Here is a 19,645-nt window from a genome sequence, read left to right as displayed (position 1 = left end):
GACTGGTCGTTAATAAAGCTTGAGTTGGACTGTGGCTCGTTCTCTGTATCTTTATAACCATCAAGATTCTTCATTTTTTAAAATTATTATTGCTGGACCTAAAATTAAAAAAAAAAAAACACCAGCAAATCAAGCTCCAAGTGATTAACTTTTTTTTTTTTTTTATCTGTTCCAAAGTGTAATTTAAATGCATTCCAGGTGACTACCTCATGAATCTGGTTGAGAAAATGCCAAGAGTGTGCAAAGTTGTCAACAAGACAACTGGCTACTTCGAAGAATCTCAAATATATTTTGATTTGTGTAACACTTTTTTGGTTACTACATGATTCCATATGTATTATTTTGTAATTTTGATGTCTTCACCATTATTCTACAATGTAGAAAATAATACAAATAAAGAAAAACCCTGGAATGAGTAGGTGTGTCAAAACGTTTTTCACTTGTACAGTATGCACTTTAAATGTGCTTGTGCAGAACTCCCTCTGGTGAATGGGGAAACATCTATGCAACCCCCCCCCCCCCCCCCCCCCCCCCCCCCAGATAAACCGTACTAACACACCTGTTTGACATTGTTCAGCTCTCCCTGCATCTGCAGTTGAAGTCTCTCGGACTCTGCCAACTGCTCCTGAAGAATGTAGAGACACGGCAACAAAAAATAACATAAATTGTCTATATACTGTATATGCTCATGTATTCACGTTTCTGTTTTCTGACCTACTAATGTTTGATGTCTCGAACTCTGGCAATATGTACCTGTAGTTTCTTGATTTCTCTCAGAGCCTCGATGTGGTCTTTCCTCAGTCTCTCCATCTCCTCTAGGTCATCAGAGTCAGACAGTGAAGACTGATAGATAGACAGACGGTCAGCTTTAATGCATACAAAAACACACTACTATACTACACATATTACACCTTCAAGCAGAGCATCAACAGGGCAACATTCATAACCACTGCATGTCAAGTTTACTACAGCAAACATTAACGCTACAACAGACAAACACTCTTTGGGGCAGTTTCCCAGACACAGATTAGGTTTAGTCCTATTTAGTCCTAGGACTACAAAGCACTTTTAATAATGGAGACTCTCAATTGAGCTTCCCTTTTTAGTCCAGGACCAGGTTTAACATGTGTCCGGGAAAACGCCCCTTTGATTTAGCATGCAGATGTAAGATCTTAATTTGATCACCCTGTTGCAAGAGAAATGCCGAGAAATGTAATGCAATGCAGGACATTTAAAACATGTAGTAGTGTATTTGAGGTTTAAAAAGGCTTCTGAAGTTCGTAATTTCCACTTTGAAATTTCTGACTTGATTTTCCCTTACGTAAAATGTATCAACCCCTTACAAAAATGTCCACATGATAATTCACATTCCTGTTATTTTATTTTCCTGCTGTAGCAATTTGGGTCAAAGTAAGATCCTACAACTGTAAGACATAGATCTGCAAATTATTTTCAAAATCATCATACCTATATCAAATTTCACAGTCTGACGTGCACGTAAACATCTACAGTACATTAGATTTTATGTATTTACACAGGAAACCCATTGAGGTTGGAGTGTGCAGATTTAATATATCCTACCCGTGTATTGGTGGGTGACTCTAGGAGGCTGGAGAGGTCTTCTGACACAAACTTTAACCTCTGACCTCCCACCTCTGACTCCTCAAACTGTAGCTTGAACAGCTCCCGCGTCAGCGTCTCAAAGTCTGTACACAGAGAGGCAACGTGTTTTTTATAATCACAATCTATAAATACAGTGCATTCGGAAAGTATTCAGACCCCAGACTTTTTCCACATTGTTACATTACAGCCTTATTCTAAAATGGACTAAATAAATGTTTTCCTCATTAAATCTACACACAATACCCCATAATGACAAAGCGAAAACAGGTTTTTAGGAATTTTTGCAAATTTATTTCAAATAAAAATATATATATTTTTTTTAAGTATTCAGGCCATTTGTTATGCGACTTGAAATTGAGCTCCGGTGCATCCTGTTTCCATTGATCATCCTTGAGATGTTTCTACAACTTGATTGGAGTCCACCTGTTGTAAATTCAATTGATGGGACATGATTTGGAAAGGCACACATCCGTCTATATAAGTTCCCACAGTTGACAGTACACGTCAGAGCAAAATCCAAGCCACGAGGTCGAAGGAATTGTCCGTAGAGCTCCGAAACAGGATTGTGTTGAGGCACAGATCTGGGGAAAGGTACCAAAACATTTCTGTAGCATTGAATGACCCCAAGAACACAGTGGCCTCCATCATTCTTAAATTGAAGAAGGTGAAATCCCTGAGCGGTGTCCTTCCTCTGCAGCAATTGAGTTAGGAAGGACACCTGTATATGTGTAGTGACGGGGTGTATTCATACACCATCCTAAATGTCATTAATAACTTCACCATGCTCAAAGGGATATTCAATGCCTGCTTTTTTTACCCATCTACACTACCGGTCAAAAGTTTTAGAACATCTACACTTTAGCTCAGTGCGAACGTTGCCTAATCCATGGCTTCTGGTTGGGGAATGTACGTACAGTCACTGTGGGGACGACGTCCTCGATGCACTTATTGATAAAGCCAGTGACTGATGTGGTGTACTCCTCAATGCCATCGGAAGAATCCCGGAACATATTCCAGTCTGTACCAGCAAAACAGCTCTGTAGTTTAGCATCTGCTTTATCTGACCACTTTTTCAATCGACCGAGTCACTGGTGCTTCCTGCTTTAATTTTTGCTTGTAAGCAGGAATCAGGGGGATGGAATTATGGTCAGAATTGCCAAATGGAGGGCGAGGGAGAGCTTTGTACGCGTCTATATGTGTGGAGTAAAGGTGGTCTAGAATGTTTTCCCTCTGGTTGCACATTTAACATGCTGATAAATCAGTTCTCTTTCATTTCTAAGTTTCCCTGCATTAATGTCCCCGGGCCACAAGGATGAATGTTTTCCTGTTTGCTTTTGGCGGTATACAGCTCATTGAGTGCAGTTTAGTGCCAGCATCGGTCTGTGGTGGTATGTAGACAGCTATGAAAAATACAGCTAAAGGGCCTCCCGGGTGGTGCAGCTGTACTGCAGCGCCAGCTGTGCCACCAGAGACTCTAGGTTCGCTAACCGGCCGCAACCGGGAGATCCGTGGGGCGATGCACAATTGGCCTAGTGTCGTCCAGGTTAGGGAGGGGTTGGCCAGTAGGGATATCCTTGTCTCATCGCACACCAGCGACTCCTGTGGCGGGCCGGGCGCAGTGCACGCTAACCAAGGTGGCCAGGTGAACGGTGTTTCCTCCAACACATTGGTGCGGCTGGCTTCCAGGTTGGATGCGCGCTGTGTTAAGAAGCAGTGCGGCTCGGTTGGGTTGTGTGTCGGAGGACGCATGACTTTCGACCTTCGTCTCTCCCGAGCCCGTACAGGAGTTGTAGCGATGAGTTCAAGATAGTAGCTACTAAACAATTGGATACCATGAAATTGGGGAGAAAACAAGGTAAAATTCAAACAAAAAAGTGTAAGTGTAACTGCTAAACTGCTTTCTGACTGTACACCGTGTTGTGCAGTGAATAGAATAGAGTTTTTAGAAAGTAGACGGAAAGAAAGATTGGTTAGAGAGAACGAGATCACTAAAGTCAATGCTTTGATCTCATTGGATGTTAATACAGTATATATATATATTTTTTACTCTATTCTATGTTAGCGTTCATTCATAGGCTAGGTTGTAGAGACCTCATGATGGGTGCAGGGAAAACTTGAGCTGGGTGAATGTCATATGAATGTAATGGCTCACGAGCCATGCTCATACGTAAAATAAATAATTCTCCCTCGTCTTAAAGGGCACCGACCACTGAAAGAAGTTAGCTATCATCTAACATGTTCAGGGACTGCATGATAGATATGTTGATGTGCAACATGTCAAAATAGGGTCCAGAATGATCAGATATAATTTTGGCCCATTAGAGATTAATTTGCCTACATGTTTTTGTGCATATTGGCCTAGGCCTAGGCTATTTGCTACATAATTTAGGCCTACCACCTGTGAAAGTTAGAACTCAAAACACACTAGCTAGATTACTCACTCTAAATATGATATTGTTGCTAGATAGAAATGCGATTGATCTAACAGTAAATGTAATGTCCTACAAATATATAGGCTCTTGATATAGGCTATTCACCGCAAATGGTGCTCTCGGCTCCGTTCTGTTAGCGTATTATCTCAATTATATCCTCCATTTTTAAAGTGGTGTTACATCCTCTATATTGATAGTTGAGAAATAATTGTCATACTCACATAAATATGAAACTCTCCTCTTTTTTTAACAACAGCAACAGTAGTTGTTTTAAAAACTCTCTTTCCCGGAATTACATTTCAAAATGATGCTCAACTGTCACTATGCTTGTGCTTATCAAGATGTATCTCAAGATGATGCTCAACTGTCACTATGCTTGTGCTTATCAAGATGTATCTCAAGATGATGCTCAACTGTCACTATGCTTGTGCTTATCAGAATGTTTCTCAAAATGATGCTCAACTGTCACTATGCTTGTGCTTATCAAGATGTATCTCAAGATGATGCTCAACTGTCACTATGCTTGTGCTTATCAGAATGTTTCTCAAAATGATGCTCAACTGTCACTATGCTTGTGCTTATCAGAATGTTTCTCAAAATGATGCTCAACTGTCACTATGCTTGTGCTTATCAGAATGTTTCTCAAAATGATGCTCAACTGTCACTATGCTTGTGCTTATCAAGATGTATCTCAAAATGATGCTCAACTGTCACTATGCTTGTGCTTATCAGAATGTTTCTCAAAATGATGCTCAACTGTCACTATGCTTGTGCTTATCAGAATGTATCTCAAAATGATGCTCAACTGTCACTATGCTTGTGCTTATCAGAATGTATCTCAAAATGATGCTCAACTGTCACTATGCTTGTGCTTATCAGAATGTATCTCAAAATGATGCTCAACTGTCACTATGCTTGTGCTTATCAGAATGTATCTCAAAATGATGCTCAACTGTCACTATGCTTGTGCTTATCAGAATGTATCTCAAAATGATGCTCAACTGTCACTATGCTTGTGCTTATCAAGATGTATCTCAAGATGATGCTCAACTGTCACTATGCTTGTGCTTATCAGAATGTATCTCAAAATGATGCTCAACTGTCACTATGCTTGTGCTTATCAGAATGTATCTCAAAATGATGCTCAACTGTCACTATGCTTGTGCTTATCAGAATGTATCTCAAAATGATGCTCAACTGTCACTATGCTTGTGCTTATCAGAATGTATCTCAAAATGATGCTCAACTGTCACTATGCTTGTGCTTATCAGAATGTATCTCAAAATGATGCTCAACTGTCACTATGCTTGTGCTTATCAGAATGTATCTCAAAATGATGCTCAACTGTCACTATGCTTGTGCTTATCAGAATGTATCTCAAAATGATGCTCAACTGTCACTATGCTTGTGCTTATCAGAATGTATCTCAAAATGATGCTCAACTGTCACTATGCTTGTGCTTATCAGAATGTATCTCAAGATGATGCTCAACTGTCACTATGCTTGTGCTTATCAGAATGCATCACTCCCTTCACTCCGTGTGCAAAGGGGAGAGAGGGAATGAGAGCCAGCACTGAAACAGGGACAGAGCAGATACTTTCATTGCAGGAAGCACCCTAATGCACATTACTGTTGACCAAATAATGGTTTTAGAACTAGAAAATCTGCAGGAACGCTGTGAAGCCAAATCACCAACATAAGTAAAATTATTTTGGTAAGAGGGCAATTTTGGTTTCGGTCATTTCCGTTTCTCGTACCATCTCTAGATAGTTTTGTTGTCTATCAAATTGTCTTCTTTTTTTTTTTGCCATGGTGACAGAGGCACAACATAACAGAAACATTGTAGCCATGTCTGTCGTATTCTAAAATACCTTTGAAAACTGAATGTTAAGGCCTTTAAATCAGATAAATTAATAAAATATTTGTAAAGACATTTCAAGGATGTCCTGTGAATGTGTTTGGGATAAGTATCAGCCATCAGGGTTAAACGTACATTGTCTTGCCCTGGAGGCAGAACTAAGCGGTTTCCACTAGATGGGCGGGCTGCAAAGTCAAAAGGGTCAGGTAAGGTTATGGGGGAAGTGTAGTCTTACCAGCGTAGGCCACTGTCAGAGCAGGGTTAGAGTTAGGGTAAGGTTATGGGGAAGTGTAGTCTTACCTGCGTAGGCCACTGTCAGAGCAGGATTAGAGTTAGCGTCAGGGTCAGGTAAGGTTATGGGGAAGTGTAGTCTTACCTGCGTAGGCCACTGTCCCAGCAGGGTCTGTTTGTAGTCTGGCCCTCAACGTCTGTCTCTGTGCCTCTGTAGGATTCAGTCCCAATGCATCCAGAGCCTGGCAACACACACAGAGTTACACACACACACACCATACCCTTAAATATGACCACACACACAGACTAGTAAACCACATACACACCTAGCGTGACTAAGCATGCTGGATGTGAATACTGCCTATCAATATTGCCATGATGTCGTGGGAGAATGATTGGAGCAGCTCGGACAGCGCACAGTGAACACACTGAACACACACGTTGGCTGTACGGTGCAGTGTAATCAGGCCAGAGCACATGACAGGCCAGCAGCAGTAATAGCTTATTGAGCAGTGTCTCTGCAGGGATGAGGCAACGTCAACACAATCAATACACTGCAATGACCCTAATGTCAAACCACATCCGTACAGTACATACACACACAATTATAAACATTCCCATACACATACACTAATTCTTAGACACATACATTAAACACTGATAAACACACACTCTTCCACATCCACACGCCCACACTGACCTGCTCCAGCCTCTCCAGTTTGAGGCGACAGATGGAGCTGAGGGAGCACTTCCTTTGTGGTACGAGACTGCTGACTGGCTGCCATACAGTGGAGGATTCTGGGTAGAGGGAGACGGACAGGTAACCAAGTGAACCAGTAACTGGGTATAATAACGCATAACGTTGTTGTTGTTGTTTGTGACAAATGTATTACATTTATTGCATATACATGTGGAAAAAGAAAAGCTTATAAAATGGAGGAGGAGAGAGAGAAAGAGAGAGAGGGGGCAGAGGCAGAGGGAGAGAGAGGGAGAGGCAAAGAGAGAGGCAGAGGCAAAGAGAGAGGCAAAGAGAGAGAGAGGCAAAGAGAGAGGGAGAGGCAAAGAGAGAGGGAGAGGCAGAGAGAGAGGCAGAGGCAGAGAGAGAGAGAGAGATTTGCAGAGCAAGAAAGAAAGAGAGATTTGTCAAATTCTGAGACAAATCAGAATTGAAGGTATGTTACACATATTATTTGGGAACAATCCCACTTTATGGGAACAATCCCACTTTATGGGAACATTCCCACTTTATGGGAACAATCCCACTTTATGGGAACATTCCCACTTTATGGGAACAATCCCACTTTATGGGAACATTCCCACTTTATGGGAACATTCCCACTTTATGGGAACAATCCCACTTTATGGGAACATTCCCACTTTATGGGAACATTCCCACTTTATGGGAACAATCCCACTTTATGCACAAGTCTGTTACACAAGCACATCTAAATGCAGCCCTTTGTCATTTAAGACAGGTCTGGTCAGAGTGAGAACAGGTGAGCTGTAAACAGACAGGTTCTGGAGAGAGATAATTAGAGATGAAAAAAAAAACAGGAAGGAACAGTGGAGGGAAATGATTGTGATGGGCGGCTTGGCTTCACTGCAGCCTTCCACACACAAAAAAATCCATCTGTTCAAAAATCCACCAAGTTCACGACAAGAGGGTAGACAGAGGCAGTCCTCTGACAGACAGATGCAGTCCTCTGACAGACAGATGCAGTCCTCTGACAGACAGATGCAGTCCTCTGACAGACAGATACAGTCCTCTGACAGACAGATGCAGTCCTCTGACAGACAGATACAGATACAGTCCTCTGACAGACAGATACAGTCCTCTGACAGACAGATGCAGTCCTCTGACAGACAGATACAGATACAGTCCTCTGACAGACAGATGCAGTCCTCTGACAGACAGATACAGTCCTCTGACAGGCAGATACAGTCCTCTGACAGACAGATACAGTCCTCTGACAGACAGATACAGTCCTCTGACAGACAGATACAGTCCTCTGACAGACAGATACAGTCCTCTGACAGATACAGTCCTCTGACAGACAGATACAGTCCTCTGACAGACAGATACAGTCCTCTGACAGACAGATACAGTCCTCTGACAGACAGATACAGTCCTCTGACAGACAGATACAGTCCTCTGACAGATACAGTCCTCTGACAGACAGATACAGTCCTCTGACAGACAGATACAGTCCTCTGACAGACAGATACAGTCCTCTGACAGACAGATACAGTCCTCTGACAGACAGATACAGTCCTCTGACAGACAGATACAGTCCTCTGACAGACAGATACAGTCCTCTGACAGACAGATACAGTCCTCTGACAGATACAGTCCTCTGACAGACAGATACAGTCCTCTGACAGACAGATACAGTCCTCTGACAGATACAGTCCTCTGACAGACAGATACAGTCCTCTGACAGACAGATACAGTCCTCTGACAGACAGATACAGTCCTCTGACAGACAGATACAGTCCTCTGACAGATACAGTCCTCTGACAGACAGATACAGTCCTCTGACAGACAGATACAGTCCTCTGACAGACAGATACAGTCCTCTGACAGACAGATACAGTCCTCTGACAGACAGATACAGTCCTCTGACAGACAGATACAGTCCTCTGACAGATACAGTCCTCTGACAGACAGATACAGTCCTCTGACAGACAGATACAGTCCTCTGACAGACAGATACAGTCCTCTGACAGACAGATACAGTCCTCGGTAGCTCTGTAGGTAGAGCATGGTGCTTGCAGTGCAAGTATAGTGGGTTAAATTCCTGGAACCACCCGTATGTAAAATGGATGCAAGCATGACTGTAACTCTGGATGAAAGCGTTTGCTAAATGGCCTATTATTGTTATTACAAATTGAAATTTTGAAAGTGGCGAATTAGTAGTTCAGGTACTTAGTGTAGCTAAGGCAGGTAGTTAACGTATGCAAAACAGTTTTAGGTTTTGCTCACAAACGCAGTAAACGTGTAGAAGTAAATGTAGTAAACAGGTAAATGCAGTAAACAGGTAAATGTAGTAAACAGGTAATTGTAGTAAACAGGTAAATGTAGTAAACAGGTAAATGTAGTAAACAGGTAAATGTAGTAAACAGGTAATTGTAGTAAACAGGTAAATGTAGTAAACAGGTAAATGTAGTAAACAGGTAAATGCAGTAAACAGGTAAATGTAGTAAACAGGTAAATGTAGTAAACAGGTAAATGTAGTAAACAGGTAAATGTAGTAAACAGGTAAATGTAGTAAACAGGTAAATGCAGTAAACAGGTAAATGCAGTAAACAGGTAATTGTAGTAAACAGGTAAATGTAGTAAACAGGTAAATGTAGTAAACAGGTAAATGTAGTAAACAGGTAAATGTAGTAAACAGGTAAATGTAGTAAACAGGTAAATGTAGTAAACAGGTAAATGTAGTAAACAGGTAAATGTAGTAAACAGATAAATGCAGTAAACAGGTAAATGTAGTAAACAGATAAATGTAGTAAACAGGTAAATGCAGTAAACAGGTAAATGCAGTAAACAGGTAATTGTAGTAAACAGGTAAATGTAGTAAACAGGTAAATGTAGTAAACAGGTAAATGTAGTAAACAGGTAAATGTAGTAAACAGGTAAATGTAGTAAACAGGTAAATGTAGTAAACAGGTAAATGTAGTAAACAGGTAAATGCAGTAAACAGGTAAATGTAGTAAACAGGTAAATGCAGTAAACAGGTAATTGTAGTAAACAGGTAAATGTAGTAAACAGGTAAATGTAGTAAACAGGTAAATGTAGTAAACAGGTAAATGTAGTAAACAGGTAAATGCAGTAAACAGGTAAATGTAGTAAACAGGTAAATGTAGTAAACAGGTAAATGTAGTAAACAGGTAAATGTAGTAAACAGGTAAATGTAGTAAACAGGTAAATGTAGTAAACAGGTAAATGTAGTAAACAGGTAAATGTAGTAAACAGGTAATTGTAGTAAACAGGTAAATGTAGTAAACAGGTAAATGTAGTAAACAGGTAAATGTAGTAAACAGGTAAATGTAGTAAACAGGTAAATGCAGTAAACAGGTAAATGTAGTAAACAGGTAAATGTAGTAAACAGGTAAATGTAGTAAACAGGTAAATGTAGTAAACGTGTGCACAGGAGTCATATCTGATTATACTGCTGCACCACCTGAACATGAACATGTTGGGCAACATTTGAAGGAAGCCTATGTGCTAATTATTCACACCTCTGTGTCAACTGATCATTAGCATGTTGAGCAACACAGAACATCCAGCCTCCAGACAACACCATTCATCATCATTCCAAAGCGCTCTGAAGAACATTTTTCTGACAAGGGATTCCATCCGGAAGATGACAACATGTTATTGGGACGGAGGCGGACAGAATGTCTTGTTTTTGATCACATCAGATCCAAGCATCTCCCACCTGCCTAATTTCCTCCTTCCAAGCTGCATGCCACATCACTACAGCCTCCTCTATACTAATCTGAGCTCAGGTTCCCAAATGGCTCCATACTCCCTATATAGTGCATTACTTTTGACCAGGGCCCTTACGGCCTACCATAGACCAGGGTTTCCCAAACTCGGTCCAGGAATACCAACAGACCTTACAGTGAAATGCTTACTTAAGCCCCTAACCAACAATGCATTTTTTTTTAAATACGGATAAGAATAAGAGATAAAAATAACAAGTAATTAAAGATCAGCAGTAAAAAAAGAACAATATATACAGGGGGTACCGGTACAGAGTCAATGTGGAGGTTATATACAGGGGGGGGTACCGGTACAGAGTCAATGTGGAGGTTATATACAGGGGGGGGTACCGGTACAGAGTCAATGTGCAGGGGCACCGGTTAGTTGATGTAGTATGTACATGTAGGTACAGTTTGCCTGTACTCACAGACTGAGTTTATGACATGGCTCTGTCCTCTGGAGAGAAATAAGGGCTAAAAAGGCACAAGCTCGTTTAACTAGTATCTCTTCTTTCCGACCTGCTGTGATCTGTTTCCACGTAGATTCCACCTAAAGGTATGCGTCCCAAAATGGCACCGTATTCCATGTATATAGTACACTACTTTAAACCAGAGGCCAATTGGCCCTGATCAAAAGAAGTGCACTACATAGGAATTGGGGTGACATTTGTGATGCATTCTAATTGTAGGTGTATCCGAGGGCAGGACTGGAACATGTCCTAAAGCGATTGGACACGATGTTCAGAAATGTACATCAACAACAACTCACTAAAGCACTTTCTGGTCCGGCTGTTTTCAGAAATGTCAGTGTAGTTATATTAGCCCAGAGGCCAAGGTGAAGGTGAGACAGAGTGGGGAAGAAGAATGAGAGAGAGGCTGAGAGAGAGAGATAGAGGCTGAGAGAGAGAGAGAGAGAGAGGCTGAGAGAGAGAAAAAAATGAGAGGGGGAAAGAGAGGAAAAACCGAGACAGAGATACAGAGATATAGAGAAATAGACAGGTTTCTCACCAGGCTTGGCGTCTGCGGTGCTGGGACTCTGAGGAGGGGAGGAGACACACGTCTGTTCTGTCCTCATTCGCACCTGCAGGACACAACCACACCACCACATTACCACCACAACATACAACCAATGTTCCCTATAATTGTTTTAGGCTCTGGGCAAATTTCAGGTCTGATGAGTGCAAACTTGAATGTTTTGAAAATTCGGTGTAATTCCCATCAAGCCGTTTACTGTGAACACTGAGACTGTACCCGCTTTAAGTTGCAGGACATTAACCTGTTTATCCACTTGTCCTTCAGACAACGAGGTGACTGAAATTGTTGTTGACTTGTTTGATACAAAAAAAAACACTTTACAAAATAAAATGCATTATTATTCCCATACCATTACTACAGAGAATCAGACAAATTATGCTACAGTCTGCCTATAGGTTACTTAATAACTCACTAACTAGCAAAGAATATGAACAAAATGTGCACATGCCTACATGCAGCTCTCGCTTTGATCTCAAAACAAGTGCATCTACTCACGATCGCTCATACTGTAAACACAGTCCAGTTCAAAGTAAATGACACAGATCCATGTTTGGCAATGGTCAATTTGTATTTACAATAGGCCTACTGCAGCTCTGATTGTTTATGCCACACCGGTCTGTGTAGAGTACGGGCTGAGTAATGCGTGCCAATGCAATAGAATCCTACTCCGATGCTTTCTGCCTACAACAAAATCTCTTGCATAGTTAGTTTTGTTTCGGTATGTTGCATTGAAAGTGGCTAATATTGCGTTGATTCGATCACAATTGCCACAGTAAAGGGAAACATTGATACTGTTAACAGGGAAAACTCTAGAACAGTAGTCACCAACCTTTTCTGAGTCAAGATCACTTAGAGTCAACCTGACTTGAAACTCAGCAAAAAAATAAACGTCCTCTCACTGCGTTTATTTTCAGCGAACTTAACATGTGTAAATATTTGTATGAACATAACAAGATTCAACAACTGACACATAAACTGTACAAGTTCCACAGACATGTGACTAACATAAATTGAATAATGTGTCCCTGAACAAAGGGGGGGGGGGGGTAAAAATCAAAAGTAACTGTCAGTATCTGGTGTGGCCACCAGCTGCATTAAGTACTGCAGTGCATCTCCTCCTCATGGACTGCACCAGATTTGCCAGTTCTTGCTTTGAGATGTTACCCCACTCTTCCACCAAGGCACCTACAAGTTCCCGGACATTTCTGGGGGGAATGGCCCTAGCCCTCACCCTCTGATCCAACAGGTCCCAGACGTGCTCAATGGGATTGAGATCCGGGCTTTTTCCTGGCCATGGCAGAACACTGACATTCCTGTCTTGCAAGAAATCACACACAGGAGGAGCAGTAGGGCTGGTGGCATTGTCATGCTGGAGGGTCATGTCAGGATGAGCCTACAGGAAGGGTACCACATGAGGGAGGAGAATGTCTTCCCTGTAACGCACAGCGTTGAGATTGCCTGCAATGTCAACAAGCTCAGTCTGATGATGCTGTGACACACCGCCCCAGACCATGACGGATCCTCCACCTCCAAATCGATCCCACTCCAGAGTACAGGCCTCGGTGTAACACTCATTCCTTCGTTGATGAACGCGAATCCGACCATCACCCCTGGTGAGACAAAACCGCGACTTGTCAGTGAAGAGCACTTTTTGCCAGTCCTGTCTGGTCCAGCGACGGTGGGTTTGTGCCCGTAGGCAACGTTGTTTCCAGTGATGTCTGGTGAGGACCTGCCTGACAACAGGCTTACTAGCCCTCAGTCCAGCCTCTCTCAGCCTATTGCGGACAGTCTGAGCACTGATGGAGGGATTGTGCATTCCTGGTTAAACTCGGGCAGTTGTTGTTGCCATCCTGTACCTGTCCCGCAGGTGTGATATTTGGATGTACCGATCATGTGCAGGTGTTGTTACACGTGGTCTGCCACTGCGAGGGCGATCAGCTGTCCGTCCTGTCTCCCTGTAGTGCTGTCTTAGGCGTCTCACAGTACGGACATTGCAATTTATTGCCCTGGCCACAGCTGCAGTCCTGATGCATCCTTGCAGCATGTCTAAGGCACATTCACACAGATGAGCAGGGACCCTGGGCATCTTTCGTTTGGTGTTTTTCAGAGTCAGTAGAAAGGCCTCTTTAGTGCCCTAAGTTTTCAGAACTGCGACCTTAATTGCCTACGGTCTGTAAGCTGTCAGTGTCTTAATGACTGTTCCACAGGTGCATGTTCATTAATTGTTTATGGTTCATTGAAGAAGCATTGGAAACAGTGTTTAAACCCTTTACAATGAAGATCTGTGAAGATATTTGGATTTGTATTAATTATTTTTGAAAGACAGGGTCCTGAAAAAAGGATGTTTCTTTTTATGCTGAGTTTACAACATAACCAATTTAAAACATTACTGTAGCAATCAGGTTTGTGCTGTAAGCTATAGGCACAACACATTATCTCCGCATATTGGTTTTGCTTGACTCGCCCTGCCAATGCATATTTTTACAATAGTATTTCTACATTTGAGGTAGGCTATATGATTACACTGGTAATAGAACCGTTGTTGTATTGTGAGGCACAGCTGAGTGAGCATACATTTAAATAATTAACTTTTTATTTATTTTACTGGGCTGATGGTGCCTGCATGTGATGGCCAGTCTCAGTAGGGAGAGAGCAGCAGACTGAGGGTCAACTTCTCAACATCCCTCCGCTCTCCCTTTCCTCCGCTGACCAAAAAGGGACTTCCAGCTGATGGCGAATCTCGAGTCGTACCGCATGATTTCTGCCTCAGGCACAAATTCATGTTGTTACTCCTATGAACAGAGAAAGTTCAATATTCCTGGATATTAAAAAAGACCCAAGCTGCTAATAATAACGCAAGCCTATAGAGACACTTTCCTACTCATTCATTACTGCTGCAGTGCTTGTGGCTCTGAGTGGAAATAGGAAGAACGTGCATTTTATGGGTGCTAAAAGTGTTGAATACAAAGTGTTGACAGGGCTGAGTAAGAACTTAAACATGAACTCACTCCAGCTCTTTGCTGTATTTGTTGACCGTCTCTCTCTAGTCATCGTTTTAAACGTTTTGAAATCTCACCGTATCAACTCTGTAGCTATCTTTTATGCCTGCAACATTACTGCAGACAGTGATCTGAGTCATCCGATTGGCCAGCGGTAGGCCTATAGTGCACTTTTTTTGTACAACAAAATTTGTACCTTCAAACAAATGAAAAAGAAGTTCAAAATGGCAACAGTTGGTCTATCCCGCGCACGGCAGCTGAATCGGGTGCACCTACTGCCAACAGCCCGAGACAAATAACAATAGGAACACAAGGCTTTATCATTGTTTTTTTTTACTGAAATGTTTGGCGATCGACTAGGAAAGCCTTGGAGATCGACAAGTTAATCGGGATCGACCGGTTGGTGACCACTGCTCTATAAAGTTGAGTGAAGTTCAATCTCCTAATTCTCACTGTGGCGTACGCGTGCAGCTTAGAGGGAACATTACACACAACACCACATCCTACAACCACACCAACTATTAATACCATAAGGAGGAATAACCATATTCACAGAAAACCCTGTGGGGGTGTGTATGTGCGCGTGTGCATTTGTCCCTGCGTTAAAGTCCCAAACCTGGCTGAGGTTGACAGAAGGCAGGGTCTCGCTGGCGGGGTTGAGGGTGGAGGTGATCTTGGGCACCACCAGGGGAGCTCCAGGGAGGGCTGCAGGGAGCGTGGTTCTCCTGTGCTGGAGCAGTGACCGAGGGGGAGGCAGGGCCCCCAGTACAGCCAGGGTCCCTCTCCTGGTGGGGGGCACTGAGGAGGCTCCACTGGCTGCGCCCTGTGGGGTGAAAGGACCCTGGGGGCCACTGCTGGAGGAAGCAGAACTGGTGGAAGTCCTGTGTCTCATAAACGCTATCTCCACCGTAGGGTCTGGTCTGGAGAAGGACAGACAGAAGGGAGAATTGAGAATGGATTGGACTACTTTGAATGTAGGTAATAGATTGCATCCCAAATGGCACCCTATTCCCTATATAGTGCACTATTTTTTGACATGGGCCCATAGGGATCAAGTCAAAGGTCGTGCACTATTGAATAGGCTGCCATTTGAATGCACTATACGTTATAGTTGACACGATTCCCTCAGAGATTGTTCTGGACACATTACAGTAAAGATGGATGTGTTTACTCTTCTACTACTGTCTGTTTATACAGGAACCTTGAAAACAAGATGGTGGACCTCAGGAGGTTTATCCTGTCAGTACATATTCAAGTGAAGTCATGAAGGTGCGCCCCCACCTGAGTTTGGTGCGTGTCAGGATACTTCTAGCCTCCTCATAAGTCACTCCGATTAACGACTCCTTATTAATCGATACCAGCTGGTCTCCTGGCTGTAGTCTACCGTCCTGTCATATGAAACACAAACTACATCAAGGGTGAAGGGTCATGGTTTCATTGTAATATGATAACAATATGGTCAATATCAGTTAAATACAGGTAGAGAATATCTTTAGGGCATTAAATACAGAGAATATCTTTAGGGCATTAGGATATAGTTATTGTATTAGTTTAATACAGGTAGAGAATGCAGTGCCTTGCAAAAGTATTCATCCCCCTTGGCGTTTTTCCAATTTTGTTGCATTACAACCTGTAATTTAAATGGATTTTTATTTGTATTTCATGTAATGGACAAACACAAAACAGTCCAAATTGGTGAAGTGAAATGAAACAAATTACTTGTTTCAAAAACATAAAAAACATAGTTGTAGTTATTTTATGCCTTAACTAACATCTCACACTTGATTATGTATTCACACAAAACCCCTGTGTAACCCCTGATTCCCCCAGTATCAGAAGGTAAACATAGTGACAAGTCACCCTCTGGCAGTCTCCTCCGGGCACTATTTCCTGAATCAACACCATTGGTCCCTCGGCTCGGTTAGCTCCGCCCTTGATGATGAGGCCCAGGCCTGTTCCTTTTGAGATGCATATCAACTGAATGATGCTGTCACTAGGGAGAGAGAGAGAGAGAGAGACACAATGAGGTGGAAACTGAGCTGCACTTCCTAACCTCCTGACAAATGTGTGAGCATGTTAGAGACCTATTTCCCTCAGATTAAACAAACCCAATTTTGATAAACTCCCATATCTACTGGGTGAAATACCAGTGTGCCATCACAGCAGCAAGAATTGTGAACTGTTGCCACAAGAAAAGGTCAACCAGTGAAGAACAAACATCAATGTAAATACAACCCATATTTATGTTTATTTATTTTTCCCTTTTGTACTTTAATTATTTGCACATAATATGACATTTGAAATGTTTTTAATGCAAGTGTAATGTTTACTGTTCATTTTTATTGTTAATTTCACTTTTGTTTATTATCTACTTCACTTGCTTTGGCAATGTTCACATATGTTTCCCATGCCAATAAAGCCCTTAAATTGAAATTGAAATTGAGACAGAGACAGAGACAGAGAGAGAGAGAGAGAGAGAGAGAGAGAGAGAGAGAGAGAAATAATCAGAAAGACACTGTCGGGAGGTGGCAGAGATGAGAGACAATAGTTCAGACTAACACACCGACTGTGGTCATGACTAAATAAAATAACAGAAATAGGACAGCACTCCGGTAAATCAACTTAAATTTAGCCCTTCTTCAGCATTCCAGGCAATGACAATCAATGTCACAACAACCTCACAGGTGGGCATAATTCTAAAATACCCAATCAGTATCAACCCAATCAAGAGATCCCAGCAGAGAGGGCTGTGGGGGAAACATGACCATCTAATAAAGATACATAGACAATCAAAACAATTACATTGTGATGTCATTACCAAAGTGTTTGGCCTATTGATAACACTACAAACAACAAGAAAAATAACATTCCTCATTAAGGCCTGCTGGGGCAAGAGTTCCCAACCGTCTATCCTATATGTCTGTCTTTGGAGAAGTCATTTACCCCCCCATCTCCTCCGCTACGTGGCGCCTTCACCAATTCAATGCCTATACAACGTAAGGCACTTAGTTCATGACTATGGCTTTTGAAATGCCCGGCAACAGGTGATTTTTCCTTGCGGTTGCCAACGGAGCTCTTATGCTCACATATCCTCGTCTTAAGTTCACGTTTGGTCTGACCCACATAACAGGAACACATAAGGATATACAACACATTTTGTGTTACATGGTATTCCACCTGGAACCTTTATCATCTCACCTGAATGGGGATGGACAAGAGAGTTCCCTCTGATCATAGCAGGGATATTGCCTTCAGGAATGATATTCATGAAAAACTGTTTTTTTCTTAGGCAAATCTGACCTTACTAAACAATCCTGTAAATTTGAGGGTCTCATAGGAAAACTCTCTTATCCACCTCGTGGGGATTCAAACGCTTTACCAAACCTGGGGTCACTGTGTAATATGTGATTAATACAAAGTGGCCACCCTTTGCCTTGTTGACAGCTTTCCACACTCTTGGCATTCCCTCAAACAGCTTCACCTAGAATGCTTTTCCAACAGTCTTGAAGGAGTTCCCACATATGCTGAGCACTTGTTGGCTGCTTTTCCTTCACTCTGTGGTCCAACTCATCCCAAACCATCTCAATTGGGTTGAGGTTGGGTGATTGTGGAGGCCAGGTCATCTGATGCAGCAATCCATCACTCTCCTTCTTGGTTAAATAGACATTACACAGCCTGGAGGTGTGTTGGGTCATTGTCCTGTTGAAAAACAAATTATATTCCCACTAAGCACAAACCAAATGGGATGGCGTATCGCTGCAGAATGCTGTGGTAGCCATGCTGGTTACGTGTGCCTTGAATTCTAAATAAATCACTGACAGTGTCACCAGCAAAGCACCCCCACATCATCAAACCTCCTCCTCCATGCTTCACGGTGGGAACCACACATGCGGAGATCATCCGTTCATCTACTGTACGGCTCACAAAGACACGGCGGTTGGAACCAAAAATCTCAAATTTGGACTTGTCAGACCAAAGGACAGATTTCCACCGGTATAATGTCCATTGCTTGTGTTTCTTGGCCAAAGCAAGTCTCTTCTTATGAAGGCCTGATTCACTCTGAACAGTTGATGTTGAGATGTGTCTGTTACTTGAACTCCGTGGAGCATTATTTTGGGCTGCAATCGGAGATGCAGTTAACTCTAATGAACTTATCCTCTGCAGCAGAGGTAACTCTGGGTATTCCTTTACTGTGGCGGTCCTCATGAGAGCCAGTTTCATCATAGTGCTTGATGGTTTTTGCGACTACGCTTGAAGCAACTTTCAAAGTTCTTGAAATGTTCTGTATTGACTGACCTTCATGTCTTAAAGTAATGATGGACTGTCGTTTCTCTTTGCTTATTTGAGCTGTTCTTGCCATAATATGGACTTGGTCTTCTACCAAATAGGGCTATCTTCTGTATACGACTCCTACTTTGTCACAACACAACTGATTGGCTTCAAACACGTTAAGGAAAGAAATTCCACAAATTAACTTTTAACAAGGCACACCTGTTAATTGAAATGAATTCCAGGGGGATACCTCATGAAGCTGGTTGAGAGAATTCCAAGAGTGTGCAAAGCTGTCATTAAGGCAAAGGCTGGCTACTTTGAAGAATCTAAAAATATATTTACTAGATATTTACTACTACATTTACTATTACTACTACATTTACTATAATTCCATGTGTTATTTAGTAGTAGTTCTGATGTCTTCATTATTATTCTACAATGAAGAAAATAAAAATATAGAAAAAACCTAGAATGAGTAGGTGTGTCAAAACAAATGTGCAGGAGTTGGCTATATGGTGAACTATTTTTTAATAATGGTTTATGATAACTGCTGAAATGAAGAAAAGTATTTATATCTGTTTTCTATAAGCCATTGTGATCTTAATGACAGGTAATGACATCATAATGACAGGTAATGGCATCATAATGACATAATGACAGGTAATGGCATCATAATGACATAATGTAGTTGTATTGTGTGTCTACATACA

At 42.0% G+C, this 19,645-nt stretch overlaps 1 protein-coding gene across 1 annotated transcript in view; it reads right to left on the bottom strand.

The window, feature by feature from the left end:
- Positions 1 to 19,645, bottom strand: part of LOC110499434 (syntaxin-binding protein 4) — a 103,701-nt gene that overhangs the window by 58,079 nt on the left and 25,977 nt on the right. The window contains exons 8-16 of the mRNA XM_036956294.1: positions 16,524 to 16,656; positions 15,945 to 16,051; positions 15,280 to 15,583; positions 11,638 to 11,710; positions 6,845 to 6,942; positions 6,290 to 6,386; positions 1,582 to 1,706; positions 754 to 843; positions 560 to 625 (exon numbers count right to left, since the gene is read on the bottom strand). Of these exons, the coding sequence (XP_036812189.1) occupies positions 560 to 625; positions 754 to 843; positions 1,582 to 1,706; positions 6,290 to 6,386; positions 6,845 to 6,942; positions 11,638 to 11,710; positions 15,280 to 15,583; positions 15,945 to 16,051; positions 16,524 to 16,656 (1,093 nt within the window). The remainder of the gene's footprint in view (positions 1 to 559; positions 626 to 753; positions 844 to 1,581; positions 1,707 to 6,289; positions 6,387 to 6,844; positions 6,943 to 11,637; positions 11,711 to 15,279; positions 15,584 to 15,944; positions 16,052 to 16,523; positions 16,657 to 19,645) is intronic.

The sequence above is a fragment of the Oncorhynchus mykiss genome, chromosome 20, assembly GCF_013265735.2.
Source record: "Oncorhynchus mykiss isolate Arlee chromosome 20, USDA_OmykA_1.1, whole genome shotgun sequence".
Lineage (NCBI taxonomy): Eukaryota > Metazoa > Chordata > Actinopteri > Salmoniformes > Salmonidae > Oncorhynchus > Oncorhynchus mykiss.
This window is presented reverse-complemented; position numbering and strand designations above follow the sequence as displayed.